The 22,563-nt window shown below is 47.1% G+C and overlaps 1 protein-coding gene and 1 non-coding gene across 2 annotated transcripts in view; one reads left to right on the plus strand and one right to left on the minus strand.

Moving 5' to 3' along the window:
• Positions 1-2,033, plus strand: part of BMF (Bcl2 modifying factor) — a 39,203-nt gene extending 37,170 nt beyond the window's left edge. The window contains exon 5 of the mRNA XM_074868132.1: positions 1,041-2,033. Coding sequence (XP_074724233.1) covers positions 1,041-1,053 — 13 coding nt within the window. The 3' untranslated portion in view covers positions 1,054-2,033. The remainder of the gene's footprint in view (positions 1-1,040) is intronic.
• A 19,258-nt stretch (positions 2,034-21,291) lies between these two features.
• Positions 21,292-21,406, minus strand: LOC141943641 (U6atac minor spliceosomal RNA). Its single transcript, XR_012629023.1, has one exon. It is a non-coding gene; the product is annotated as a U6atac minor spliceosomal RNA (small nuclear RNA).
• Between the last annotated feature and the right edge of the window lie 1,157 nt (positions 21,407-22,563).

Here is a 22,563-nt window from a genome sequence, read left to right on the forward strand (position 1 = left end):
AATGCACAATAGTGTGTGTTCCCTAGAAATGGCCCTTCTTACAGCTGAAAACACCCTGAGAAGCAAGATGCTCCTTCGTAGGAAGCCAGGGAAACCCTGACTGCGCTTGGAAGTGCTGCTGGGGGAAGGCACAGAGATGAGCCTGGGCTAGGTAAGCCCACTGGCCCATGCAGGAAGGTTAGGAGAATGAGTCAGAAAGAGAGGAACATGCCTCAGAGCACGTATAGCTGTGGGACCAGTGTGCAGAAAGGCTCTGTGATTCATAGGACAAGCTATGAACTGATGGAAAAGGGTCCTGGACCCTCCCCTTCTTCCTGAACTCAGCTCAGAGCTTGTTCTACAGTGCAGAGGAGCTGAGGTGAGGAAACGCCAGTGATGCTCACTACTCTCACTAAGGTCTACATACTGTGCTACCAAGGGGAAGGATTACTTGGTTTAGGGTCCTGGGGAGACTCTGCATGTTATGTGCTGTACCCAGTGTGCACCCCCTGAAGATTTAAACCATTCCCTGACATAAGCCTGGAGCTTTGGGGCAGGGTGTGCTGGAGCTGCCATGGGGTCTCTCAAGAGTTGGACTCGTTCTTGGAGCTTAGCCTTTCTGCCTGTGAGAGGGGAAGACATGGAAAACTGAAGGAATACACAGTGCTGTAGCCCACTTACATCACACAATTCATAAATTTACTGGATTGTGGACCAATACAGCCACCAGCCCCCATTCTGGTCTTACTGCAGCGGCAGCGTACGCCAAGCACGCCTTGCTCAAGAGCAGAAACAAGTCCTCTGTGCTCTTTCACAAGGAGCTTGATGGATGCTTTGAAAATGCCAGTCCTGGTGGGGACATGAGGGGGTGCCCTGTGCTTTCTGACCCAACTGGTCTAGCAAAATACCTGGAGTTTGGCATTGTGTCTGCAGATTTGCAGTGAGTGTATGTGGCTCAGGAGGGGTGGTGGTGACTTCGCTCCCTTTGGTGTTGTGGTGGCAGGCCGTTTTCACCACTCTGCTGCTGGCTGGGCCATCTAAGCACTGCCTTTATTTTTCAGATGCAGTATGTAATTAATCAGTGGGACTCAGTGCCACATCACTGCGTCCAAGAGTGAGTAAATGAAGCTAGATGGTTCTGTGCAAGAACATTGACTTTCAACATTAAATTAAAGAAGAGATGTGATATGAAGAACATAAATCAAACTCTTGCTATTGGCAACAGAGAAGCAGTTTTCCCCAGGACAGATTACTGCAGAATATTTCTTGCATCTTCTGGAAAAAGAAATGTTGGCTGCTGCCAGAGAGATGATACCAGAATAAACAGACTGCGTGTAGGTATGACATTTCAGGGCCGTGAGTGAATGGGCCACAGTGGCAACAAATGGCTGTTGCCCACTGCACTGCTAAACATGTTTCCTGAAGTGACAACAAAATAATGTGGCCTGTGTCACCAAACTCGGAGGTAATAAAGATCAGCTGGCCATGTGAAAATCCACCCTTGCTTTTTCCCTCCCCTGTTTGCAGCAAACAGCCTGGGCTACTTGCACAGGAGGGCGATGGCCCCCCCTGCTCCCCTCCGTGGCTGCACGGCTCCCCTTGCTCCCTAGCTCGCCTTCCACCCCCACTGCAGGGCTGTCTTCTCCCCCCAGCGGGGAGGGTTAAGCTCAGCTGCATGTAATCTTTAATGTGATATGTGTACAGGCTCTTCTTGTTACACTCAGGCTCAGTTAGCAGGTACAAGCAGTGAAGGTGAGTATTAAGAGCGGCTTAGAGGATTGATTTTTCATTAAGATGAATCTGTTGTAATTAAGCCTAACAGAGATGTTTGTGCTAATGCTGTGTTATTTATTGCCTGAATGCAAGCATTTTTTTTTTAAAGCATGTGAGGTTACTTTACCTTTCTTTCTTTTTCTTTCAGTCTTGTACTATTTCTGCTTCCCTCTCTAGAATATATGCTGGTGTGCCTTTTCTTCTTTCAGTGTCTGTTTTCTCTCAAGACCAATTTTTTTTCTGTTGTGTTTAATTGTTTTTCTCCTGATTTATTGTTCCAAGCCCATGTTAGGCAGTCTGTTTATTTATAATTTGGATTATTTTAAAATGGATCCAGAGCTCTAGGTCAGTGTTTAAAAATTAACTAATAAAATACACAAATGAGGCCCGATGGTCAACATAAGATTACACATCCTCTAGGATTCACATGCTACTCCAAATAAACCACTGGGGAATACCAGTCCCAGGCCCCAAAAGCATGGAAAATTCACTAATCTGGAGTGAAATGGTCTAGTATAGAAAATACATATGGGGACCCTTCACTGATAGCACTGGGCCACTCTTCTTCTGATTGAGCCAGCAGGTGTTGGTATGAACCCTTGGGAGGAGTGACAGCAATGGTGGGGTATGTCAGGGAAATGCTGGGCTCTGCCCAGCCCAGGTGTCTGCCTCCCAAGAACTTATCCTCTCACTTCTAGGTGTTTTGGGAGAATACAGCATAAAGGATAGTAAGTTTAACATGCTCCACACAACACAGGTCAGGAGACCAGAGGGTCCCAAACTTCTGTTGCACCTTCCCCCTTCCACCATACAAGCTGCTGGTTCCCATCAAAAAGAAAAACTAGTGGGAAGCAGCACATGCTGCTCTGCACAGAGACAAACCCACCCATCACCTCCCCCGCACTGTTTTGGCACTACCCCACGCGTGGTACCCTGACAGTTATATCCCTCTCTTCACACTCCATTGCAAAACTTCTCCAGTAAACAAACAAGTGGTATCAGCCACTGTGCATATTTGGAGAGGCAGCTTTGGCTTGTGGAGGAGGCTGGGCAGGAGCAGCAGGCCCCAGGCGGGAGCGCGGTGTATGAACAGTCCCGCTGGCAGCAGGCTGAGGGGCGGCCGTGCCGCAGCCCGCGGGGCCCAGCCACTTGTGGTATGGCAGGGCCATGGGACCAAGCCAGCGCACCACCCAAAGCGAAGCCATTGCCGTGGTCAGCTGGCAGCCACAGACACCACCCCCATGCACCCCCCCGGCACACGCGGTGTCCCATGGCTGGTGCCACCAATGCTGTGAGGTCGGTTGTCCCTGCCTAAAGAGTGGGCGCAGGCTGGGGGGTGGCTTGAGGCAGCGGGGAGGAGGCGGTACCCTTGTTCATGCTCAGACATGCCTCGCTGGCCAGGCCAAAGAGAAAAGCACACAGGCAGTGTGGACTTTGATGCTCCAGCTTGACAAGTGGGCGCGTTTTGCTGGTTTGCATGGTCACATCCTGCAAAGGTAAGAAAACTGGACCTGCAGGAACTAAATCCACCTGCTCCGTCAGACACGGCCAGGGCTTGCTGCTGCTGCCCTGAAGACATACGGGTCTTTCATACTGGTGTAAAGGGGGAGCAAAACCTCCCGTGGGGGTTGGCTGTACGGTGTGCCCAGGGCCGGCGTGTGGAGACGCTGATGCCGGACCAGGAACCAGCGCCACAGCCGCTGCCAGCAGAAGGGTGTTTTAGCAGTTGCCCCAATGAAAACAAGATCAGGCTTTTTAGTGCGGTGTTAACAGCTATGTTAAAATCCTCACACTTTCCAACAAAAGAAAGGCCCTCAGAGAAACCCAAACAAACACTCACACAAGCAACACTGGAAGTTGGCTTGAGTTACAAACACAGGAAATTAAATACAAAACCATGTTACAATAGCATTGAGGATCTGACTTAAAACAAGCCAGACAAGAGCATGCACTGTTCAGATTGCCGTATTTTTCCCTACCCCCACTCCCAGGGGGATTGTCTCTATAAATACACACATGCATTTAAGTAGTGTATGTTTGTATACACATGTACATGCATGCACAATTTCTACCGCTTTAAATAAACCGGTAGAATTAAAATAATACAGTAGCCTTTCTCTGGACTGAGCTTACCCAGTACGCATGTCCTTAGCCAGGACTGCAAATATCAGATGTTATGGGGAAAAAGTTTGTTTGGGTTTTTTTTCTTCTTTCCAAAACTGAGATCCTTGCAAAGATTCAGTCTACAGCACAATTTCACAACAAACATAGTGCAACTGAGAACACTGCAAAGGTGAGAGCAAGGACAAGAAGGTAGGAGTTCCTTAAACAGGATTTATTGCTGAAGAAAACATAATATTTAATCTTCAGCTGCAGTTGCATTAGCTAGAAGACACCTTTACTCCAACAGAAATTCACACTGAGGATTATGCCAGTACAGCAGCATTGCCTGGAAAAAAACACTCTCCTGATGGACAAAGCTTTGCTGGGCATTACAAGTGGTCTCCCTGCGTGTTTTTTCATATCCTAGCCAGCATGCTGGCATCAGGTGACAATATGTGCCCTCAGCAGAAGCCTCTTCCCACCTCCAACGGCAGCGTGCTGCTGGAGGTCAGTGGAAAGGGGAGGGTAGCCTCAGGTTAACATGTCTTGACTTGTCCCTTTCTTTAAGCAAAGCCCTTTCCCTTTGCTGCAAATCCCTATCTCGTGGCCTCAGTCCTAGGGTACACGCTTGTTTTTCTCCTTTTATCTTCAAAACACTCACAAATGTATTTCAAATGAGAACTCTATTATGTTTTCCTTTCCTTTATTACACTTTGCTACAGTTTGTCAATACTGGCTACCGGTGTTATTTGAGGCCACACTCAAAAAAAAAAAAAAGGTCCTTCCCGAGCTCTGAACATTTATCTGAAGTTCTGCATAAGGTCACATGTCTCCTCCAGCAGAAGGTCTTGCAAAGTTAAACAAAGTCCCCTCGCTTGCTCTGTCTGAGTAAATACAGACCATATTGGAGTAAATAAACAGCCAGGCAGTGTCCCAGACAATGGGCCTTGGCGATGAATTAATAAACTCTGCCTCTCGCATTAGCAGAGTGTGACTGGAACTGGCAGGAGGCCCTGGCGGGACTCCAGAAACGATTATTACTAGACAGAGCCAAAGGAGACTTGGCACGGCGCGGAGCCCACAGCTGGAGATTAGGTAACAGAGTCAGCGCGCTGGCGGAGCTGCCAGGGCGTTGGTTACCCTGCCTGAGGAGAGGGTCAGGACTCTGTTTTTGTAGCTCGTATTCACGTAGGGTGCCTATCTCCGAAACTCATGCTGCTCAGGTTTGTAATCCATAGATTTATTCTGCAGGATAAAATTGCCATCCCAAACCAAGGTAGTCAACCCAAATGCCGGTCTGGTGAAACTGCAGAGGGTGATCCTGCACCATCCCTGTCCTCTCCACCAACCAGAGACTCTGGTGTCCTTGGGTGAAACAGGACTTGGTGGTACTGCAAAGGGGACAGGCAGGCCATGCAGCAGGGCAGTGCTATTTTGGGTGAGGGAGCAAGATTTGCTTCTGTAAAGGAAAGCTTTATCTGGGCTTATCTTCTGACCTGGGGGTTGAATCCAGAGGCAGGAGGTCTGCTGCAGAAGGAAAGCCTTCCTAACAGCTGGCACGGGGGGGTCAGCCGACACCTGTGTGGAGCCACTGCTGAGCCAGCCTCTTCCTGAGCTGGACAGAAGTTGTCACTCAGACGCATTAAGGAAGGAGGTGTAAATAGGAAGGGACTGTGGACAGATGATAAAAGTTATCCCCCCAGTTCCCACATCCAAAGAAATGGTGTCTGTGTTGCTTCGTGGACTGAAGCAGAGGCCCCTGAGCTCGCTCTCAGACCAGAAGAACCATCATCTTGGAGCCTGGAAGCCCAGTAGTCACTCTGGATGAGTGCTACACCAACTTCAGGTAGCAGGCTTATCAGCTGGGCACCCTCCAGCGTGGATACCCTGCCGACACAGCTGTCCTGCTTCCAAGAGCTGAGCTACTTTCTTCACCTGGTGTAGTACTGGTTTATTTAGACCTGCTTCTTGAATCTCTGACATGGGTCTGCTCATTGCCATGCACAGACATGCCTGTTTGTAACTCACATCCCCACAATAAGCTATAAACATGTTAGTAACATCAGGTGAGCTTGGCACCTGTGTGCTAGAGCATAGGTGGAGGGGGAAGTGATACCTACTCCTGCTGTGAAGCACTTTGAGAAGTATGAATGAAAAACTCGAGCTTTATCAGTGTCTGCTGAAGAATGGAGACTATATGCTAAACCACTCTCTTCTCATTCATACGTGGTGAGAAGACTGTGGTCTGAACTCCGTCTCTGAGGGCCCACACAACATTTTGATGCCCCTAACTACAAGATCATCTCTGTTTGGAGCCCATGTCTTTTACATCTCAATGACTGCAACCCTGGAAATGAAAAAGAGGAAGAAAACAATCGTAGTGCCATTACCATGAAGGGAAGTACCTGGACTGCTTCAAAAACACACTTTACCAAATATACGGTGGTCAGTAAAGTTACCATAATGAAGGGAATGAAGTCTTTTATTTCACATATATGCTATAGTAAATGGCATTTCTTATCCTCATTTACTGCTGAATCCCCAACCTGTCCTGGACTGAATGCCTCCAGAGAAAAACAATAATAGTTTCCAGCTCTGAATACTGCCTTTTGTCATCAGGTTTGAAAGCCCTTCACAAAGGAGAGGAATCTCATTTTCTGTGTTTTTCCACTGGGAGAAAGGGGGTCATGCACCCGAGCCCCGTTCTGCTCAGTGCCAGCCTGCTGCCACGCCGCCTTCCCAGGACACTGCTGTGCCCTCGCCAGCCAGCCCCGCTCCACAGAGCCCGAAACGCTGAAATGCCACTTGTGCAGAGACTTGACCTATAAACATTTGTTATCTATGCATGAGACTGCAAACGTTCCTGGTGTGAATAGCTGATGGTTGGGTCGAACGGAGGTGTCTTCCAGTTAATGCTGACCAGGGCTAAGGTAAAACTGACTCCACAGCCCTCTCCTCACTCCCCGAGCTCCTTCTTCCGCAGCAAGCAAGTGGGTTTTTAATTTCGTAACAAAATTTGAAGCAAATAATTGCTTTCCATTAGCCAAGGTGCAGATTTTGTTCTCCTTAAATCACCTTCAGCTTGATGAGCATGGGCACTCCTTGCTGGTGCCTCTAAACGTTGCCTGGAGAGAAAACCTCTGCGGAAAGTGAAATTCAGAAGAGCTAATAAAACATTTTCTGAAGGGTTTGAATCTCTCATTCCAAAGAAAACAAAGAGGTCGGCTGACCTTTCAACCTGACCCTTTTCTTTTTTTTCTAAGGCATTAAGAAAAACATTCTGCAAACAATGAGTGCTCGTGGTAATTGTCCCTCCCCTGTGCCCCAGTTCTTGCCAAAAGCAACATTTCAATGGCTATGGGGGGTGGAGGTTGAAAGCAAATGAGTGAGCAAGCAAATGCTGGCTTTCACACATCAGTGGCTGGCTACGCCCTGACCACATCCAAGGAGGTTCAAGGTGAGGGAGTCAAGCTCTCAGGCTGTTCCTCACCGAGTTTTACAGTTGCAGGTATCTGAAATATTGCAGTCCAAGTATGGAAATCTGTCGGAAGCATTCAGAAAGCCCAGTCAAAGGGTAAGTAAAAGGGTCACACAGCGGTAAAGTGAAGTATAATTTAGATCAACATCTCTGCAATCAACTGCTGAATTCCACCTTCATGCCACATGCCACATCTACTCATCCCTCAGCCTGTCGTGGTCCTTCTCTTAGGGTCAGGGAGAGGCCTGGTGTGAAAACAATTTCATGTTAAGAAAAAAAGTGCTGTTTTTATATGAGAAAAACCTTCTTGTACCGTTTATCTCCATTGTTTTCCAGCACTAGGACCTGCAGTGGATCCTGCTGTGACATGTTTCCAGCTGCAAAAGGAATCAAAAGATTTAGGGTTGAGTTCCCTCCTGATTCTGGAACATGTTCCACTGTGCAATCTTTGGTAATATCTCTCTGCAATAAAAGCACTAATGCTCTCCAAGAGGCCTCCCCCTTTCACTTTCCTCATAAGAGGTGATGACAAGCTCCCAGCCCAATTGTCTACACACATCCTTAACTGTAGGGAGTCAGAGATTTAGCTACCTTTCCTGGTTCTGACAGTAACCTGTACGCTGGTCCTGGGCAAATCGCTTAAACTTATCCCACCCGGACAAAATTTTCATAGAAATCCGTTCTGTTTGATACTGGAGCAGCAGTGTTAGCACTGCTGGGAGATGGTTGTAGCACATGGGGGCTTTCAGCTGTCTTTGGGACTCTGCTGCCAGAAAAGGAGACCTGCCTATGCCAGGGCTCATCTTGCTAACTCTGGGATAGCTGAATCAGTTTTGTAAAAGCACACTGGTACTGTCAAGATCCTGCCTTTGAACGTGTTTCTCCAGCTGTAAAATGTGGATAGAAACGCTGAGCCAGCTCTGTAAAGGTCTGCTGAGATTTAAGCTATGTTGGCATCCTCCTCCTCAGTGTCAGTAGAGCTGGCAAACACAAGGAGAGTACAGGACGGTTTCTACTTTTCTTTGAATCATACTGTAAAACCCTGCAACCCTGAGAACAGACCTCGTAATTCCCAACAAGCACACAAGTGGGTTTAGGTGCTCGTGTGGGAGGGAAAGAAGAGGTTCAGAGGGGTTAAGTAAACAGTGCATCCAGAATCTTTTTGTTACCCTCCAGATTTACTTATTCTCTTCAGTAGGAGTTTGTACAGAAAAGTACAATTTTGTGGCTCTTCTTCAAGACCATTAACTCAATATAAAAATATCAGCACTGTTTTTATTATCTGAAAAAAAGAGCTCAGAGCTGAGTTTTTGCGAGCAATGCTCGGTTCATTAAACAATGACTCAGTCTAGGTTTTGTGGTGGAGGATTCAGCTTTTCCTCAGCAGTAGGATCGAGATGTCCTGTTTTCATGATAATCTACCTTTCATCTCTCTCACGTTGCAAAATTCATTTTTACCTTGATCCCACACAAACCTCGTAGTTTCTTGCTTTTGTTATTGTAAATTATTTACTTTAGAAATGCTGAATCATGACACTGAGGTTAGAGAAAATTGTACTTGTATTTAAAGTAAGAATTGTTCCCACATCTTCTGAAGATTCCTGGACTATTATTTTTGCGTGTCCTTACGTTTATGGTTTATAAAAGTTCAAGCGGCACTTGGTTTGGCCCTCCTCAGAGAGATGCAAACCTGGACCTTTTACCCTGGAGATATTTAATTCTAGCAAACGATGCCTGCTAATGCTATGTGGGAGGAACTGTGCCTAGACATCAGAGAGCCGCGTGGGCAGTCGCAGTGCTGGCTTCCCTCAGACGGCCCCAGAGACTGTCCGCCCGTGCAACTGCCAGCTGGCCTCCTTGAAGCTGGGTGGCAGGGCACCAGTGGGTCCTGGGCTGCAGCTGCATGGGCTGGTGTTGTTCATGAACGGCGTGGCATGCACCTGGACAGAAGCAGGCTGCAATTCAGAGAAGTGCTCCAGAGTTTGCGTGAACACCTGAGGCTTATGTTAACACCTTGGGCTTGCAAAAATTGCACGAGAAATCTCCTGGAAAAAAAGCTATTTGTAGTTCCCAGTTCTTATTTGACCAGAAACACAAGGCAAAGGAGCCAGAGCCTCAGCTCCAGGTGTGCATCACAGTCCGCTGAGCAGCCTGAAGATACAAGTACATCATGGCCTGGGGCTACGGCTTGGTTTTTACCCAGCTTTAACCCTGGCTCACCTGTACAAGGGCTACCTCTTGCCCACGCTCCTCACCATAAGCGATGTCCCGCCAGCTGAATCACACCTGCTGTAAGTGAAGACACGCACTGGTTACCCATCATCGAGTGACAGGCAGCTACCAAGGCTCCCTCCATGTGCAGCCACAAATTAAATTGATAACTTGTTTGTGTGTCAGATAGCTGAAGTGAATGTGGAAGCTGAGATAGGGTGACCCCCCAAGGTGGTGTGTGCCGTACAGTAGCGAGTGGCTACTGGCAGATAAAAAACAGTCCGAGCCCAGTATGCCTTTTTTTTCCATTTTTTATAGTTTTTTATGAATGCCAAGATGAGATGCAGCAGGGCAGGTAGAAGACAGTGTGCATGCGAAAAAGCCATAATTTATGCTTTGCTGTGTCACATCTGCTTACAGGTGTGTGTTTTACCACCCTGCACACTGCCTATGGATTACTGTAACACCAGTGCTACTTCAAGAGAAAACTGTATCAGGATACAACCCGCGTGTTGGTGCTGGCAGACGAATTTCTGCTCTGAGCAGCGGCTGGCCTTGGGCTGTCACACACTGCTCCTGCCCTCTTCTCAGAGCCAGTTGGTAGCCCACCACCTCCAACATCAGAGACCACTCGCCTGCTGCATCTCTGCTCCACTGAGCACTGCCTGACATGCAGAGAGGCAGATAGGGGCCCCCTCGTTAGACATTTAATGAGTAAACAAACCATTTCTCCAGCGTTATTCAGGAGCACTCAGCCTGAGCCGGGACACCAGCCTGGCAGGAAAGGGGCTCTTGTTCTGGCCTCCCTCTGCAGCAGCTGGTAAGGGGCTTGTCCCTCGAAGTACAAGGGGGCTGTCACGCAAGCAGAGAACGTGTACAGAGAATGTGGGACAACCCATGCCAATGACTTTTTCTGGAGGCCAGCTCAACCTGCATCAGTTAATCCATGTTTTCTGCGCTTTAGACCCCAACTTCTTTTATATTACCACTGATAGTTGAATTTTCCATTTTAGTGGCTCTCATCTTCTGGAGATGTCAGCAGTGCTCTGTAATTGTGGATTCTTTAAGCCTCAGCACATATTTAAGGCAGTTTTTATACCCCCCGTTTTACAGAAGGGCTGGGTGAGGCCAGGCAGCCATCGGAGGGTACGTGCCAAGCTGCATCACAGCCAGGGATAAAGCCCCATTCTCCTCTGTTACTGCAATGGGATGTTATCTGTTTAATCCAGGCAACCGTGTCAAGGGATGGGGTTTCCCCAACTCATATGTGCATGTGAGAGCCCAAGCAGAAGCCCAAATGAACGCTGAAGTGCTTCTGGCTTCTCCTGTGGCAAAGTAACTATTTTACCTGTTAGTTGCCCTGTATTTTACAGCCCTTCCCATCCTGCCATGACCTCACTCCTTCATGGATGGGCTCTCAGGTAGTGTTAGCATGCTTACAGGAACAGCCACAGGGCAACCACTAATTTAACTCAGGCTGTAAGGAGAGATGTTGGAGTGCAGAGCTGTGAGGAGCTATAGGACAGCAGTAACGCCACCAGTCTTCTTTATTGGGACGCCATGCACACATTTGATGCTTGCCCCTGCTCCGTATGTGAGTCTTTTCCACCCTGTCAAGGAGTTGCATGGGTGCTTTCCCTGTCAGCTCAAAGGCAGCGCTGCAGGCAGGCAGGCAGACCTCCCTCACCCTGCTGCCTGCACTCCAGAGCAGCGACAAGGGGAGAAGCATGTGTTGGAGGACTTTGAAGCAATGCAGGACTCGGGGAGAGAGCACAGGACCCACGAAGCAGGAACCTTTGGGTCGCGTGTTAGCGCTAGAAACCTGCCAGAAATGGGACAAATGCAGGAGTGCAATTAACAAACCGTATTCCCGACTGTTTCCAGGGAGCGTTCATTCCCCCTTCCCAGCTGTGCTGGGGTGGAGGTGAATTTCCAGTGCAGCGGGAGCACTAACAAGTTAATGTTTAACATTATTATTACCTCATCTTCCAGAGGCTCCTTCTAAACATAACAATTGACGACAGGCTCCTGATAGTTTGGAGGAGACCGACCTCAGTCCTAAGACTATGATGAATATGATTTCCCTTCCCCCTCTGTTTTGATTTTCTGCTCTGTTACTCCAGAGCATTGGCTGGCCATGACCCCTGGCTGCTTTTTCTGTAATTACCAGCTCCTGCCAGATTTACTGTGGAAGTTAATGTCTGTTCCAGCCAAGTCAGCCCCACTGTTACATTGTACGAGACAGTAACCCCTTCAGTACAGGCAGAGCTTTAGCAAAACAAAACAAAGAGTCAGGGAAGGGGTTTCTCGAGGCCCTGGGGAAAGCCTCACGTGCTTGACGAGGGTGCTGCATTAACACTAGTGCTTTCATTACACAGAGGCAGGCCACAAAGTCTTTCTCAGGGTCTTTCAAATACCGCAGAGCACAGGGGGTGCTCGGTGAGGAAAGAGCAAGAAAGCCACTCTTACAAGAGCTCTGACAAACTCTCAGGCTTTCCTCTCAGTCCACCGTACTCCTCTGGGCCTTTTCTTCAGAGCCTGTGCACGGTCTGGTGGGACTTTAATAAATTATCATTCTGCACGGTTACCCTTAAAATTGGAAGGGGTTTTTTTAGATGTTTTTGCAAGCAATTTTTTACATGCTCAAATGAAGCTTGCTAAAAAGGGCAAGATTCAGACTCAGATGGCTATCCAGTAGAGGCACATGTCTCAGCTTTGGTCCAGCCATCAGAAACACCTCGTCTTGCATCCACACATTCTTCCCGGGTGATCAGAGCAGCTCCTGGGCTGCACTCATTACAACAGTGTGCAAATACAAGATTATGTAGAAGATGAAACATATTTGAAACATAGTCAAGGGCTAAATGCAGTTAAAATAAAGGCCAGATTCTGATGAAAATTATATTCAGCTATGTCTGGAGTAATTCCATCTAAGTAATTGGATCTGTGGCGTGCAAGTCCTGTGCCATGGGGTCATGGGGAAATTAGATGAGCAGTCTTAATATGGTGTGCACCACATGAGCAGAAGTGGCCACAACAGCAGCGAGCAATGTCAGAAACTTCTGCTCTAGACACAGCTGGGGGATAATCACGAGGAATCAGAGATCATGCAAGCACCAACCTGGTAATGTGACCCGTCACTACGGGTGGGGAGACACTAAGAATAGACAAGGTAGGCTTGAGTAACATATTTGCAGCAAATTCTCCTCTAGAGCTCCCATATTTCTGTTCAAGATTTTGCAGACAGATGAACAGTAAGTGCATGGTGGAAGTAACTCTGGTACTTTCAGGAAGTATCATCAGATGTGCCGCATGTGCCCTGTACAGTTATTCTTCGCATTTCAGATTGGTAGCTAGATATATCAGGCAGTACACACATAGTAGGTCTGTGTATTGGACTTACTGCATGTGTCTGGACTAGCACAGTGCATGTGCACAACAGCCTGAGTTGGGGTGCTGCCTGTCTCAGACACCCCAGGGTGACTCCTGGGCACCTGTCTGAGACTCTGGGGCACGCTGCAGCGTAGCAAGGGATTTTTGACCTGATGGGCCAACCAGATATTCATAAAACCATGAGAAATCTATAAAGCTTAAGCAAAAAGAAAAATCCAAAAAGATCCAACTGGAGATATTTATGTGTGGAAAAAGAGGACATATCTGAAAATGTAGATGTATGGGCAGCCCTAGTCTTCACCACAATTTGAATCTGTGGTTCATGGCAGATAGCCCACTCTTGAGGAAAAAACAGCACTCTCTTTTTCACCAAGGCCATCAGAGCCAACTTTTGGGTTTGTGGGGCTGCGAGCGGGACTGGGCACCGGAGCCTTTTGGCAGGAGAAGCTCTGTGCTTATTCCCACTGTGGAAGCTGGGACTGGAGATGTGCCAGGACAGTGGGGCTGGAAGTAGCAGTTTGACATGTGGGGACTCACGCACAACCCGGCTTTTGGGTAAAAGACTTTCAGACCAGTCAGTGACTATGGACATACCTCAGGTGTGTAGAACCACTGGCTTTCTGCATCCAAATTTGACAGGAGCTCACCCATACCGGTGTCCCTGTGGGTGGGTCAGTGTGGGTCCTGGGCTCTCCTGGTCTGCATGCCTTTCTGCACCGATGGGAATGGGAAGGGAACATCTCTGCCCTGGTGATATTGGCAGCAGATTGCAAAACACGAACAAGAGTAAACACAGAGTATCGCATCAGAAAGAAGGGGAGATGAAGAGCTGAAGTCATCTGCAGTACTCTGGGCACCAGTTCTGGACCAAAACCAGGAGGAGGCTCATCTGCCAGCCTCTCTAAACCCTGGGCTGGGTGAGGACAGCAGAGGGGACCCTGCACGGGCCTCTCAGTGATGAGGCAGACCTCTCAAATCTTTTCTAGCGTGTGAGACAACCCAGTGGCCTGTCACGCGACGGGGGGACGTGTCTGGCAGGCTGGCCCTGTGAGATGCAGGGGCTGTGGCAGGAGGCCATGGCGTCCTGGCCGCCCGCCAGCCCGTGAGGTTCGCCTCCTCCAGCAACCTGCCAATCTGCCGCCCCTGGACGTGCCGTCGGGGAGTGGGAGAGCAGCCTGGCCGCGCGCTGTGCTCAGGCGTGAGGTATTTATTATCCTGGCAGCAGGGAGGCGTGAGGTGGGATCTGTGAGGAACGCAGGGGCTGGCTCTGCCCTCAGCACAGGGGACACCTGAGCTGGGGGCAGGAGGGTGCCACAGGAGCCATGGCATTACGGATGGAGATCTCTGTCTTCTTGAGGTGCACCAGAGTACCACAGGTGCCTGATGTTGAAAGTCAGCTAAAATAATCCCCACCAGTATGGAGTGAGAGCATTGCCTCACCTTGCAATGCTTAGGGCCACATCTCGGCCCACTTCCCAGGGGGTCCCCCCATGGCTCCTGCTCCCTTCCCCCAGGCTGGTGAGGTCCGCAACACTGCCTGCAATATGCCGCATGGAGCGTGCCGGACACACTCAGGCATGCTCGTCTGCCCTCTGGGTGCCACCACAGGTTTTTTGGGAGCACCCCAGGCTGTCACTGTGGGAGGCTGTGGCAGGCGTGAAGAGATGCCGATGAGTGTCCCAGGGTGAATGGGATCGTGCTCCCCCTCGCCTTCCCATGCATGCAGAAACCCTACATAAATGCTATTGCACAGGGTGAGTTGTTTTAAGGGACGTGTGTGAAGCAGCCCACAGGGAGTCAGGGACGGCCATGGCGGGGCAGACCGCTTGTCTGGTCCGGTTAGCCGGGGACCTGCCTCTGGCCATGGCTCATACCCACACTGCTGAGAGGAAGGAGGATCTCGTTCCTGCATCTGAGCAGTGATGCAGCGCTGGACTTTGAGGGCAGGGAGCATCCCAGGACCCAGGGCTGTTGTATCCATCCTTCATCCCTTCTCCCTTTGGTACAAGGCACATTCTGGATGTGTGAGGAGCTGCCAGGTATTTTCATGTTGGGAAACACACAGGATAGATAGATAGATAGATAGATAGATAGATAGATAGATAGATACATACATACATACATACATACATACATACATACATACATAGATAAATGTGTTACGGCCATTTGCAACATCTTCACTTTACTGAAGCAGAGTTGAAAAGTTTCCAACAGCTGCAGTCTGGCATCATCTCAGGTACTCAAATAATTTCAAACCTTCAGGTTCACAATACTGAAAGAGTTAGATTGATGAAAAATGAGAATTAGACTTTCTTGGGTTTTATATCACTCACTGTCTGTGTTTGGAAAGGTATTTTCAACCAATATTGAAAGGTGAACAATATTGTCAGCATCTTCTTAAGTGTCTTCAGGTGCAAGCAGACGTGATGAGAAGCCCTTGAATGAGGGCAGGAATAGGGCGTAGCCCTGCAGGCCCCAGTTACGATGCAGACTGGGGTTTACTGCAGTTTTCTTTTGATTTTGGGGTGGGTACATTACAGCCTGGGAGAAGAGCTTTGCGTGTCTGTAAATCTGGTGGTAAGGATGTGTAATATGTCATTTTGAAAAACAGAAGGATTACACCTATACTGGTGTGTTGATCAACAACTACCTATATGCAGACTGTTTATTATTGGCAATCACGCATACTGGAAAGCATATGTAGTGAAACCCTCCCTATCGTAAACATGCTGAGCTATCTGGTCATCAAGCTGTGGGTATTTTCTGGCAGGGATGGAGGCCTGACACCAAACCCAGCAACAGACAGAAGTTTGGTCAGAGGGAAGGGGGTTTGCAGCGTATGAAGTGAGTTTTGATTCATTCCTGAGCTCAGATGTTGCTTTGGGAAATGTATTCTCTTCAGGTCTCTCACTGTGACTCTATAAACAGAGGCAGCGACTTGCATTTGGAGGCACTAAAAGTGATTTAAATGATTCAGCCTGGGATTTTTGCCAAGCAGCACCTCCTTCTGTTTGCTGCGGGGGCTTTTCTGCCCTCCCCCTTGCTGGTGGGTTGGTTAGTTGTTTTTTTTTCTCCTTCCATGCAAAATTTTTTGAGACTATCCTTTGAGACAGTCTCTTTCTCCTAAAAGAAGAAGAAGAAAAAAAAGTTTGCTTCTCCAGATGGACAGCTGCTCCCTGCTCCTTTTGATGTTGCTTTTATCTGCCAGGCCAGTGCTCTCTCACCCTCTCCCCTCCCCCGGAGGCAGTTTCCATGGGGGTCTCAGGGGAGCTTTGTCTCTCACATGTGTTTAAAGAGAAATGTGGAGCTGACACAAAGGCTCCACGGCTCGACCTTTCGCCCTCCGGAGTTATGAGGGCCATAAAGCTCGAGTCCCTGGTAACAGCGTCAATGACCAGGGCAGTTCTGGACACAGACAGAGCTTTTTTGGCAGAAAATTGTTTAACTAAAAATAGTTCTTGGGAGGAAAATAAAAGGTTGTGCAAACTAAGCAATGTCTTTTATTGCCTTATTTGGTGTTACTGGTAGTAGCATGAATTTCTTCAATACAGCCAGAGGCAGACAGCTTCATTGCATTTACTATCAGATTTGAAATGCATAGGGCACAGATAAAAAGTGACACCCACTGAGGTGCTGGGGAGCAAGCCTGTGATTGCTGGTCTGCAGCTGCAAAGGATGAAGGCTGCTCTGCTGCAGCACCTGACCTCCAGGCAGAGCTGAGCGGAGGCTGGGACGAAGCACAGCCTTGAGGCATTGGGGCTTTCCCTGCCAGGCGATGGGAGAGCTGCTTCTCCTTGCTAGAGAGGAGGAATCTCAGAATCCAGGTGGCCTGCGGAGCCACCAAGCAGCTACCAAGCAACCTTTAGCATCAAGTCTTGCAAAAGTATTCAAGTGCCTTAGCTCCAGAGCAGAGGAAGGGATTGCTGTTCGCTTACCACTCGCAGCTGTGAGGGTCTCCTTGAGCTAGGTGTCCAAGCTGGGTGTCTCCCACCATGATTTGAGTCATTAGTAATGCAATCTTCCACTTTTTAAAATTCCTATTCAGCCTGGCTAGTAACAGATATTGGATCCAGGTGCTTCACAGTTGAGGCAAAAGGTTCACTAGCATTTGCTTTCCTGCTGAAGCTCTTTGCTTTCTGCATAAAATGGGCCAGACATAGAATGAAAGGGGAGAAAAAAGCCCTGATTCTCTTGCCTCCTGCAGAGGGTATTTATTTGCAGGAGAGTTGCAAGACCATTGAGTCCCTATGCATAAGTTATAACAAGTGGAAAATCTTTCACAGAGGAGTGGCTTGCCCAGGACATCTATTAGCCTAATGATGAAGCTGCTCTCCTCAGAGGTGCCAGATACCAGTAGAGAAATTCAGAGGCAGATCCTTCATTTCCTCCAATGTTTGAATGCTGGGTGTGATAAAGAGCAGGTGACTATGAAGCCTTGTCCCCCAGTTTTCTTTCCTCCAAGTTAAACTTGCTGCAATGTGGCCTGGCCACTCAGGCAGCAGAGGTGGCGGCGGCAGGGGCAGCTGCTGCTGGGCAGGGGTTTGACTGTGTGCATAAAAACTCTGAGGAGGAGTTTCAGAATCTTTATAGCATCTAAATATTGTGCGAAAAAGCCTCATTCTCTTTAGGAGCAGGTTGTTTGGGAGCCCAGGCCACCTGTTACATATGTATGTGAGGGTATATCAGCTCGATGGGATTCTTATCAAGGCTTAGGGCTATGGCAGTAATAAGATATTTCTCAGGAATCTTTCCTTAAACTTTTGTTCTTCTAAGCCAGATAAAGTGAGGGTCATTTACTATGCAACAGAGGGACAGGTTTTTCCTACTCACAAAAAAATTCAGGAGATTTATTTTAGGTTAAATAAAACAAAGCCAAAAAGCAGGGGGGGGGGGGCAGAGGGAGGGACAGGGACGAAATCAAGTCTCCAAAAGAAAGAAAAACCTCAGTGATTTATGCTGAGGCATGTTGTGTTTTTAACCTAAATACAGCTACTGTTAGAGCAGACAGGGAGAATTTTTACACCAGAAGGTACACACAGAAAACACAGCCAGCATCTCTTTCCGCATACATGATCTCTCACCCCGGTAGTCTTTTTGCTTAAAATGAGCAGCTTTGTGCATGAACACGAAGTAAAACTCCCTGTGCGACCATGCACCAACAGCCGCATGCAGTAATTCTTCATGTAGCTAAGTTTGTCTGCTTGTCTTGCATGATAAGGTGCACATATGCACTCTTATTTTGTTCCTATAAATCTTTTCTTTTCAGAAAGTTGTAAACCTAACAATAACAGCGCACACTCTCTTAAAAGTGAGGTTGACACTGAAATCCTTGGCTTAAAAATGTTGCCTGGAGGAGAAAAATCTCCATCGGCCCAAAGGCAGCAGCTTTGGCTCATGAGTGGATTGTCGCTTTCCCACCACACCATGGGGAGCATGCTGGGGAAGGAACGGTGCAAAAAAGGAGTGCAAAAGGCAAGAAGTCCTTTGGCTCTGGAGATTCTTCGGTGGTATATGAGCCTTAAGGGGATCATGTGATGGGAATAGAGTGAAACAACCATCTAGCTTCTCTAAATCACATCACCTTGCAGAATCAGTGAACACAATCTCTTCCCTCCCATATATCACCCTCACACCAGACAGATCTCGAATGCAGAGGAGAATTGAGCACTTCTGCTCCAGAGCATGTGTCTGCGGTTAGTAACAGATGATCCTAATCACCATACCTGGAGCCCAGGGCTAGCTGATAACTCTCTCTTCTGACTACTGACCCCCATAATCTTCTCATTCCTGAGAAGGAGCAGATATTGTGAATGATGGGTTTTAGCAATTGGGACAAAAATAGTCCTCCTTTTGCTCAAGGAATTCAGATAGCAAAGTAAGGGAGCAGCAGAGTGGCTGAGCAGCCAAACTACAGGGCTGGGAAAGATCTGCATCATGTATCTGGCTCTGCCAGAGGCTTCCTCTCAGTGACCTTAGGAAAATTAGTTAAGGTCTCAAAGTCTCATTTTCTTCATCTCGAAAAATCAAGATAATAATAGACAGCAGCTCCAGAATGGCATTGTGAGGATACATCATTAATTGGTATTTATAATATGCATTGAATTTTCCAGAGTAAAATGGGATATAATATTAACAGCTGAGAAACAAGCTTTGCTGAAACTGCTTCTTTACTCAGAGTGGTTTCATTGCTTCTGCAGCAGCCCTTGAGGCTGCATTACCACTGAAGGGTAGCCTCACCAACTCTCCATTTACACTTTAAAACCTCTACACAGGCAGCAGCAGAGTCACAGATGCAGCTGCAAGAAGAAACCACACACCACAGTTGTGCAGGTGCATGTGGGCCCCAGTGGGAAAGAATATTAACTATTTCCTGGTAATAGGGACACAGAGGTCCTTCACACGGATAAAATAATCTCAGCACAGTTCCAGGACACAGCCTGTGTGGGAAGCTACTATGCAAATGAATACAAAACTGTGCTTAACGGATCCTAGCTTAAATGACTACAGATTAAATATTCTGGGTTCTCTTTCAAATTCAGCTAAATTTGTGCTTTGTGTGCCCCATGTTTTCCATGCAGTAGAGAAAGTTTTCATCCTATGACTTCCATTAGTGTTAGTTTAAAGCTTTGTGGCTGGAATGTATAGTTGGTATTTACCCCAGTATTTCAAGATCAGATCCATTTTTTTAACAAGCTAATCATATTATTTGCCTCTCTCCTTGGCAAAAAGTTGCAGCATTATCATACTTTGTGCCCATAAGGTACCTGGGAATTATAAGAATAATTCATAATTGATACTTCTTCAGAAGAGTTTTATCTTTTTGGAAGAAAATTGTCAGTTTTGATTCCTCTAATATATTCTTTAATTACAATTATTGTCTGAAATGGAAACTGCATGATTATTTGCAAAAGTAACAAGGCATGTTTCACTTCTCTGAAAAGACTGAAGTGAGAATCAGGCCTCCAGTATGAATGTATACATAAACTACATTTTAAAACCATTTTCTATGAAATTGCTTCCAGTTACCTGGTTTGATAGAATATTAAGATGCAAATCTAGGCAAAGCAGATTTTTTTAATACACTTAATAGCTGTGAACCTAGTAGGATTGGCTGAGCTGAAGCTGCTGCAGGAGATAATGATGTTCTGCTGAAACATAGCAACGCTTCAATAAACCCTGATGATGATAATGCACAGAAATAACAACATGTGGCATTGCAACCCACCCACACATCATCATGCATCACACCAAAAATGTCACGATGTGCTGATGGTTAAGTTTCTCTTCTAAAATCACAAAGCTGTCAGTTCTAGCTGCAAAGCTCACAACAAACCGTGCTTTTTCATTTCATGTTTTTGGCTGGTTTCAACTGTAACCAGGACCTTTCTTATTCAAGAAAGTGATGGTGGATGCTCCTTAAGCATTTAAAAATGGGATTCAGAAAAATACTTAGCCATCCAAGTTTCCACTCTTACAGAGCCCCACCTGAACAGTAGGAGGCTGTAAAATTAGGCAGAAAATCTAGTAGGAAAGAAGTCTGGCACCAGATTTCCATGCCTTCTTGCTTTCAAGCAGAGCAGAAAGTAGCCTCTGTCTTTCAATTCTACTTGAAATATAGCTTCTGCAGGTTTTCCAAATGCCTTTGCACTTTCAAACCTTTGAAAGCTTAGATTTGGCACAAGTTTCAGCAAAGGTTTAGGCTGTCAGTTAGTTGGAATGATGGCAGAAGTGGAATTTTATCTTCCCCCTATGTGATGATAACAAAATAGTTGTGAAAACTTTTTTTTTATTTCTGCCTTCTTGTCTGTTTGAAAAGTAAGACAACACATTCATAATCGCTTACCTTCAAGAGCTTCCACTTTTCCTACCACTGGTGGAGCTAAAGTAAAGATGAAAAATTTTAGGAAAAATTGCTTGAATGGATCAGGCTAAAGGCAGAGAGGGCCTGCCTGTATTAAGGTTGGGGCCTGGATGGAGTTTTGGTTCCTATACCCTAAATTTTAACTTTGATAACCTCAGCTACTGCTTAACTCTGCAAACACCTACTTTCAATAGGTGTTTCAACTCTTAACATCAAAAAATCCTATTTAAGCACTCTTAAAGTTCTATATCTACACATGCTTAATAGCACTTCAGTGTTCGTAGGTCAGAGAAGTGCTACTTCTACCCCACATCGAAGATCAATGGAGATCCAGACACAAAACATTTCTTCTCTCTGTCATTCTCTCCTTTTCCCTGCTGGGCTGGATGATGATGCCTGCTGCTTTTATTTTTTCCCTCAAAGTAACAGTGACAATGATGATGATTCCGTGTTTTCACACAGCAGCTTGGCAGTTGTGACAGTCTTCCCAGGATATACATTAGATGCCACAAAGTAAGGGACAGTCTCAAACATGGTTAAGTCCATTAGGACTTCTTCCATCCTAACCAACGGGAGTGCTGTCCTGCTGTTATTTCGTATTTCCAAGGTACTGGGGAGATGGACATAATTCCCTCTGACAGGCTTGAAATTCATATTTCCCACCTCCCTAGAAAGTGTTATAAAGATCAGGGGAGAGACTGGGGTGGGACATTTCTCCTCTTGTAGGTCTTCCAGGAGGGAAGGGAAAGAAAAATGGACTCACTATGTCAGAGAGAGGAAGAGTGGTTATGGCTATGATGCCTACTGGCTAGGGGCATTCGCTAGCCAGAGCCTCGGCTTCCTCACCCTGCCTCAGGATTGCTTCTGCATTTTGCACCAAGCAGCTGTTGCATGAAGTATCTAAACATCAGTGTGTGGAGCCCAGGATGTCCCTTACCACCTGAGTGCAAACTAAATGCTTATGTACTTTACTCTGGTCCCATTAATTTCTAATTCTTTCCTAAAGTTGTCTTTACAACAGGAGAGCTTGGGAGTATCCCCAAATCTCTTGTCTAGTGGCTGGAGTACTCTAAGCAGCTGTGGCTTTATGTGGGGTGGAGGGGTGGGAAAGGGCAATAGCAGGGCTTCACTGCATTTCACACTTCTGGCCAGTTGCACCTGCTAAGATACCACACACGTGAATTATGTGATGTGACAGTGGCCATGCAACTGTGACTACATATTTCCCTCTGCACTTAGATCAGAGCTGTGTCTGTCCCTGCCTCCTAGGAGATGTGAACCTCCTCAGGGTCCTGGCTTCTGCTCCATGGGGCTGAAAATTCGTTATCACAAAGCCTAGCCCTTCAGTGACCAAGTTTCTCTTTTGGACTCAGCAAGTATCATGTGGGAGTGAAGCCTGATTATATTTTGGTGCTATTCACTGTTTTTTTAGGTGATACTGCCAGTAATAACTGCAGTGATGGGCATTTAGTTGTGGCACTGATATTTTGTTATGGGAATTCCCATCCACTGCCCACCGAACTGAGCCTGCAGGTGTCACATCGCAAAGGCAAGTCAGCAGTTCCTCAGTAGTAAGAGCTTTGGATGGCTCTTGTGCACAGACAGGTTTAAAAACAGGGAAGGAAGGGGCTCACAGACCCCATTACTGGTCAATGGAGTCACTGATTCCTGAAGCATGGCTGACACACAAATATAAAAGTAGGTGTGATGCAGTGCATGGTCTTCTTAGGGAAAGGATTTCGGGAACTTCCCGTACAGATGC

This window comes from Strix uralensis, chromosome 4 (assembly GCF_047716275.1).
Source record: "Strix uralensis isolate ZFMK-TIS-50842 chromosome 4, bStrUra1, whole genome shotgun sequence".
Taxonomy (NCBI): Eukaryota; Metazoa; Chordata; class Aves; order Strigiformes; family Strigidae; genus Strix; species Strix uralensis.